Source organism: Podarcis muralis, chromosome 1 (assembly GCF_964188315.1).
Source record: "Podarcis muralis chromosome 1, rPodMur119.hap1.1, whole genome shotgun sequence".
NCBI classification, from domain to species: Eukaryota; Metazoa; Chordata; class Lepidosauria; order Squamata; family Lacertidae; genus Podarcis; species Podarcis muralis.
Genome location: NC_135655.1, coordinates 22,011,494 through 22,019,302, shown reverse-complemented (window position 1 = coordinate 22,019,302; position 7,809 = coordinate 22,011,494). Strand labels below are relative to the sequence as shown.

At 46.7% G+C, this 7,809-nt stretch overlaps 1 protein-coding gene across 1 annotated transcript in view; it reads left to right on the top strand.

The window, feature by feature from the left end:
* Positions 1-883: 883 nt before the first annotated feature.
* Positions 884-7,809, top strand: part of UNC79 (unc-79 subunit of NALCN channel complex) — a 129,980-nt gene continuing 123,054 nt past the window's right edge. The window contains exon 1 of the mRNA XM_028717104.2: positions 884-1,276. Coding sequence (XP_028572937.2) covers positions 1,255-1,276 — 22 coding nt within the window. The 5' untranslated portion in view covers positions 884-1,254. The remainder of the gene's footprint in view (positions 1,277-7,809) is intronic.

Below are 7,809 nucleotides of genomic sequence, written 5' to 3'. Positions count from 1 at the left end.
TGGGTCCTTGACCTTTTTACCTTTTCATTTTGATCTGGGAACCAAAGGCCTCATGGAGGAAAGGGGCCTGCTCTGAATCATTCACTGGACAGGTGCAGAGCCCAGAAAATGTCTGGGGGCAGAGGGGGCGGGCAGGCAGATGAATCTAAACTGGAGGCTGCACCCAGGGTTCAAATCCCTACTCTGCCAGGAAGCTCACTGGGTGACCTTGGGCTGGTCACTGTGTCTCATCCTAACCTACCTCACAGGGTTGTTTTGGGGAATAAAATGAGGAAGGGGAGGGAGAACCATGTACACCACCTTTTACTCCTCGGAGAAAAATGCAATGAATAAAAAGGTAGGAATGCAACAAATAAAACACATGGAAAAAAATTACAATAAAAACATGCATAAATGCAATGTCACTTCCAGTGCAAGGACATAAGAGCAGCTGGCTGGATGGCCAACCAGCAGCTTATTATGGGAACCACCCACTTCCCCTGATAAGCACGTGCTTATTTTGGCGGGCGCTAGGGTTGCCATGTGTCCTCTTATTCCAGGCCACACCCTCTTCTTCATGGTTTTTTTTTTTTTTTAAAACAAATTACATTTATTGCTTTGAATGGCCGTCACAGCGTCCTCTCTCTTTTCTGCTCTCCAAAATATGGCAACCCTAAATCCAGCCCCGGAGCAGGTCCTGCAAAAGAAGGCGGCGCGCTTCCCATTCAGAAAAAGCGAGAGCCCCTCCCTGCCGCGGGGGCTGCGAACGGCAGTCCCTTTAAAAGGCTGGCCGCGCTCAGCCGCCCGTCTTCATGAATGGAACACTCCCCCCTCCCCCGCCTCCACGTTCCTCTCCGGTCGAGCTCATTTCACGCAAACGCGGGGGGGGGGGGGGAGGGAGGCCCTCTAGATTATTAATTTTTGCCTCGGCTGTAAAATGGGCCCTTCTCCGCGCGTCGCCGTTTACGCGCGCTCGCCCCCGGACACCGCCTAGCCTAGGGCGCGGAACGGGGGTCCGCGCTTGGAGCGCGCGGGGGCTCCTCGAAGCCGCCGCCCCCTCGTGGCTTCTCCCCTCCCTCCTTGGCCTGCTTCCCTTCCCTTCCCTGCAGCTCTGCGGCTCCGTAGCGATGGTAGAGGCAGCCGAGGGGGAGGGATGCAGCTCGGGAGACAGGGTGACTTCACCGCCGCGGCAGGAGAGCGCCGCTCCCCGCTAGCCGACGGAGAGGACCCCGCGCCGCCAATATTGGGAGCAACCACTTCCACCCGGGCCCCACCATGTCCACCAAAGCGGAGCAGTGTAAGTAGCCCACCCCGCGGAGGCAAAGAGACTGGGGTGGGGAGGGGGGGGACAAAGGAGAGCATCGGCAGGGACGGAAGGGGGCAAACTGGGGGCGTCAGGTGGTTGTGCGGTGAGGGGAAGAGACGGGAAGGGACGGCGCTGTCCGTGGTGCTGAATGCGGCAGGCGATTTCTCCGCCCTTGCAGGCAGAGGGGAAGCCCTGATCTAGGAAGATCGAAGAGCACTGCGGTTTAAAGAGCTTGATTCGGGGGACCTTCTGGTCTCCCCTGGGCCTTCTGCGCCCATCATGTTGGCCACCCTTAAGGATGTTCATCTACAAAGCACAATCCCTTTAAAATCATCATGGAGTGTTTGAATCCCTATATTTACCAAAAGAGGGGAGATGGTTTTCGGTCTCCACACATATAGAGGAAATGTAGGCCTTTGATACGATTCTCCTCCCCCCACCTTTTTTTAAAAGAAGACCTAGCTTAACGCACTTGATTTGATTCCGTTGCTAGGTTTTGGAAATCTTCCTACCAGATTATTTTCATTTCCTGATTGCACTGTACTGGATGACTTGAAAATAAAAACAAAATCTCAGGGGCCTATCTCTTGCCTTTCTCCCACACCCACTCTTGCTTTTGTTGATATTTTGGACTGGGTGGAGATTGTCTCCCTTTATGGCTTCTTCAAGTTGCCAGTGAAATAATATTTACACACTCAGATAAACAGAGATGTAATTAGCGAAGGAAAAGAGGGATTGGTCAGATCCATATATATACAAGGCCGTTGCTTCCAAGACACCCTATCAGGTCACTGTGAGGCAGGATCAGCTGACTGTGTAGCTTCATTGACCAACACTGAATGAAAAGGTATAATAGAATCATGGCACCGTATACTCGCAGGGGACCCTTGGATACTGCAGGTGCTCCATGTCTTGCAGGCAAAGTATCCATGACCGCTTCTTGCCTATCTTCCTTTGGCTACCTCTCAAGGAAGAAGATTCCAGAACTTCTCTTGGAAGTGTACAGAATTGTTTCTTCATTTATAGTGTTGCACTTAGGAAATTTTAGATTCTGGACTTAATTTTTAGGCCCTTCCCCCCATTAGATGGCAATGTGTAGTTCTTCACTTACTTTAAAAAATGTGCCAAGCAAGCTCTGCTGCTTTGGGGAATTTCCTGCTCATTCTGCTGAGCGGGACGCTGGACTTCTGCTCCCAAAGTCTTGCACTGAGTCCACCACTGATCCTTTAGAATAACCTCCTTAATGTTCAATCTTGCTTCAGTTAAATGCCCTTGGTAGGTAGCAGGCAAATACTTCCTCCTTAGTGTGTTTAATGAAGGAAGATATGTGCTGATTATCTGTGGTTGAACAATGCAGGATGAAATGATGTCACTGATCATAGAACTGCAGAGCCATAGATATGGACAGATCATTCCAGTCCATAAGCAGTGGTGTAGCGTGGGGGTGTGTGCAGGAGGGGCCGTCCGCACCGGGTGCAACATCGGGGGGGGGGGGCGCTCGCACTCGCAGCTCTCTGCCCCTACTAAAATCCACGGGTTAGGGGGCGCAAATTACTTGCCTTGTCCCGGGTGCTGACAACCCACGCTATACCACTGTCCATAAGCCAAAGACAGAACAGCCCATATCTGAAGTATCTATCTAGTCTTTTCCTGAATACCATCAAGGAAGGAGATATATAAATCTCTCTGGACAGTATGCACTAGAGCTTGGATAACTGAATCAGTTTGTGGATCAGAGCAACTAACTAACTAACTAACTAACTAGAATAATGGGTTGTTCTTTCTGCTTGCCTTCCACAGATCAGGGAAACGATGCTGATGCAATTTATTTTCTCCACATATTTTTAAAGGAAACAAAGGCATTCACTTCCTTCTCTTACCCAATATCAGTTTCCAGAAACTCCCCCCAGCTCCAGGCCAGGGGTAATCAAGCAAATGATGGACTAAAGACTCATTGTTATGCTCACTTACCACAATAGAACTCAATGAGAGTTAGTTCTGCATAGACATAGAATTGTTCAGTCGGAGTCCTATTCCCGTTGTTTTCAGGGCCAAAGTAGACATGGAGGAATAACAGTTGAGTGAGCATTTGAAAGTCAAGTAGCAGGCATAGAGCATCCAATCCAGAAAAAGTATGCTGGTGTAGAGGTTTTTTTTTACCCATTTTTCTACCCAACCGTGGTGCCAGTCCAGATAGCCCTCCTCCATGCCTGCTATTTGCACTGGAAAGAAAGTGTCCACTGGTGCGATTGAGAGACTTCCTTCCAATGCAAATATAGGGCAAATGTCCCCTGATCCTGATGAGTACTACAGCAGGGGACCCTTGAACCCTGCTCCCTGTGGTCATGATCCAGAACAACCCCCATGCACCTGCTATTTCCTTTTTAAAAATGCAGAGCTATTAATGCATATTATATCTACTGCAGGTGGGTTTGGTACAGAGACAGCAGAGAAGATCCCACAGAGGACTCTTTCTACTGAGTCTATTGACATAAAAAGGATCTGAACTAACATAATGTGTAGGAGGTAGCCGAGGAAGAGGATTAGGTCAGAACTGAGTGTTCATGAGCCTGTTAACTGTGTGCAGACCCTTCCATCGACAGACCAAAGAAATACTGCTTCATTTAGCTCAGAAAAGTGAGCTGAGAGAAACCCAGTAATGTGTTATGAAATAATCTTGAATACAGATACCTAAGCTCCTTTTGAGGAAAATAATTTAAATGAAAATAAGCTGTTTCCCCAGCACCTGGTGATGCTTCCTGATGATCTAGGTGTTAACGCTTCTGAAAACCAAGTCATGAGATATTTTAGGTGATTTGCTCTCTATATTGTGGCTGTAGCTGTGTTCTGCGTTTGACTTGGCAGTGTCCCTGGGGGCATAGCAACAGGTTGAAGGTGCCATTTGTGTGATGCACTGCATTGATGTCTGAACACCAGGAACAAAATCTGGGCCAACCACCATACTTGAAGTCTACCTTCTGTTTCCTTGTTTTTCAGCACAATTTTTTCCCCATAATTAGAAAAAGTCTGTAATACAGTATTTGACAGAAACACACAATTATATTAATTTGACATGCAAGCCAAATAAACATACACTTTTAAGTCCCTTATATCCTTTCTGGGAGATGTTCGTGTGCCTTGGCTTTGAAGGTTGACCAGCCCAGTGAAAATACTGCGTAGGGAGACTCCAAGACCTGCATTTTGGCATCTGCCAGGGAAAACTGAAATGGATCTTTTGCTTCACTGCACACTTTTCATGCAACGGTTGGGGCCATGTGAGGCAGGGGGGTAGGTGGGAGCACCCATCCTTTTAAATACAGGTCTTCCTGTATTCATTCGCAACAAGGTATGCAAGGCAAAGTTGGGTCCTGAACTCTCCTTTTGCTCATGGTTTGCTTCTTTGCAGTCTCTCTCCTGAGATGATCCCTCTCCCCCTGCACCTGATCCTGGAAGTGAACTTGGCTGGGAGACACGGGTGCCATGCCCTGACCCACTTTGTGGGTGCTTGGCATGGGCCTGTGACGTCACGCGCGTGGTGCACATATGACATCACCTGTGGCCTCTGGAAGGCCTGATGGGGCTCAACAGGGAAAGGCCCATTGCAGCCTGTAGAAGGCCCATCAGGCCTTTCTGTGGTTGTGGTGGGCCTTGTCGGGCCTTCCCGCAACTGCTGGGTACCTTGTTGGCCTTTCCTGCATCTGCTGCGGGCCTCGTCAGGCCTTCCTGTGGCTGCGATGGGCCCTGTTGGGTCTTCCAGAAGTCGCAATGGGCCTCCCTGTGGCCATGACCGCTTTATGCTGGATGATGGCAGGCTCACGTTTAAAGAGAAGTGTGTGCTGCTATCACATCTACATTAGCAAAAGAAGAAGGGAATTTTATCCTGGTAGCATCCATTAAAAGGGGAAGGTGAAAATACACTCATCAAAGGGTTCTGAATTAAAAAATTAGTTTCTTCTTCTGCTGGAAGAAGCAATCCCAACAGCTTTATTATATTCTAAGGATGTATTTTATATTTTTAAATTCTCAACTGCCATTCATCCTGATGGATTGCGGTGTTGAAGAAAAAAGTACAATGTAATAAAATAATCGCACCGCACATGCTTTTGTAATACAATAAAACTGAGGGGAAACAAAATTATAGATCCAGGAGAGGCAATAAAACCAATGTAAAACGTTTCTACGCTACAGACTGAGACTGTTTTTCCACAACCATTTTACCTGTGAGTCAAGCGCCACAGAACTCAATGGGGCTTACTTCTGAGCAGACACATGTGGGAATGCTGTGTCAAACGGGTTTAGGAGTCACTTGTATTCAGCATAAAAGCCTGGGAACTGTAGTTCTGTGAGTGAGGTGTGAGAGGTCTTGATCAGATATTACTGTCTCCAAACAGTAGGATTATACAGCAGGGTTGGGGGGGGGGGGAAATTGTGATAGTTAAACTAATACAAATTTATAGTCCAGATATATTCTAGATGATTGGGCTATGGAAAGTGTTGGCTTTTAAAAATATGACTTCATTCTCTTCAGATCTGTCATTTACCAATATAGCTCTAAATCACTCATAAACATCTGGTTGTCACTGCAAAATACCTGTATGTTATTTATCTGTTTATTGAATTTGTATCTCACCCTTCCTTCCAAGTTTCCCAGGATAGGAAAACCCCTGTAAATCAAAAAATGCTACTCTGGGGCCTGAAATTTGATTTGTGACTGTTTCATTCTGACCACAGTTGCATATTAATCCAATTTCTCTGTCAATACAATCTTCTACCTGAATACATTTGCAGCTTGACCCCAATAAAGGTGAAAGCATAGTGGCTACACTTGATCTTAGCCAAAAGACTGAGAAGCAATAATAAAATCTGTGTCACTGAATGTCAGTATGTCCATTGAACACATTTTTATGCTGTCAGGCCCATGCAGCTGTTTAAACTTTGTTGATTAGTCATTTTACTGATAATTTTGTATTGTTTTCATGGTGTTTTATGTAGTCGTGGACCAGATCTAGGCACTCTTGGGAGGAAAATGATTTTCTAGAGCTATTTTAATCAGGGTTTAGATTGAGTTTTGGCACAGAAACTGATTTGATTGCCCCAAATGATTACTTCTGTTGGGAGACAGACAGGGGAAATGTGCCCCTGTTAATTCTCCTTGACCTCTCAGTGACTTTCGATACCATCAGCCATGGTATTCTTCTGGAGTTAGGGATGGGTGGCAGTGCTTTGTGGTGGTTCCGATCCTGCTTGGATGGTCATCTGCAGAGGGTGTTTCTTGGGGAGTGTTTCTCAGCCCCATAGAGCCTTCATTGTGGGGTTCCACAGGGATCGATTCTATCCCCTACACTCTAACATCTACATGAAACAGCTGAGTGGGGTTATCTGGAGGTTTGGAGTATGTTGTCAGCAATATGCTGAAGACACACAGCTCTACTTCTCCTTTACATTTGCAGGGGAGGCAGTGGATATACTAGACAATTGTCTTACTTCAATAATGGACTGGATGAGAGCCTACAAACTGAAGCTCAATTCAGTTAGACTGAGGCATTTCCAGGCCAGAAGGCTGTGAGGTTACCTGCTCTTGATGGGAGAAGCAACTACACAGCTTGGGATATTTCTGAATCCTTTGTTGTTACCTGAGGTTCAGGCGCCCTCAGTGGAGCAGAGTGCCTTCCAGCTGCACCCCTAATCTTTAGAGGGACAGCCTAACTTCTGTTGTCCATGCTCTGGTGACCTCTAGGCTAGATTACTGCAATCTGTAGGGCTGCCTCTGAGAACGGTTCTGCTAGTGCAGAATTTGGTGACCAGGTTATTCATGGGGGCAAGACGGTCTGAGCATAAAACACCAATCCTGGCTCAACTGCACTGACTGCCAAGTAGATTCCAGGTTCAATTAAAAGTACTGTTTTTGACCTATAAAGCCTTAAATGGCTCAGGGCCACGATACCTCAAGCACCACCTCTCTCCATATGAGCCTACCTGGACCCTGAGATCATCCTCTGAGGCCCTTCTTGTGTTCCCTTCACAAGAGGTCCAGAGGGCGGCAACACGAGAATGGGCTTCCTGTTTGTGGGTTGCTCTCCCCAAGGACCAACTGGTGCCTTCATTATATACCTTTAGGCAGCAGGCAAAAACGTTCCTCTTTAACCAGACCTTTGGCAGATTGACATCTTAATGCCCTTTTATGTGTTGTGGAAGGGGGTGAGGATTATTGGGTTGTCTTTGTTTTTATTATGTATTTTGCGTTTTTTTATATTGTAATTCTGTGTTGTGAATCACCCTGAGATCAATGGATACAGGGCAATATATGATATATATATGAGATTGCTCTCCACCTTGATATTTTATATGAGCTGGTGTGCGATAAATATTTTTATAATTTTTTTAAAAAAATACCAAGTCTCCAGCTATGGCCTGAAGGCACACAAACTACCACGTTTCTGAAGCTAAGCAGCTCTAATCTTTTGTACCAAAAGAACCAGAATTATAGAGCCAGGAGGGATCTTGGTGGTCGTCTAGTTGAACCC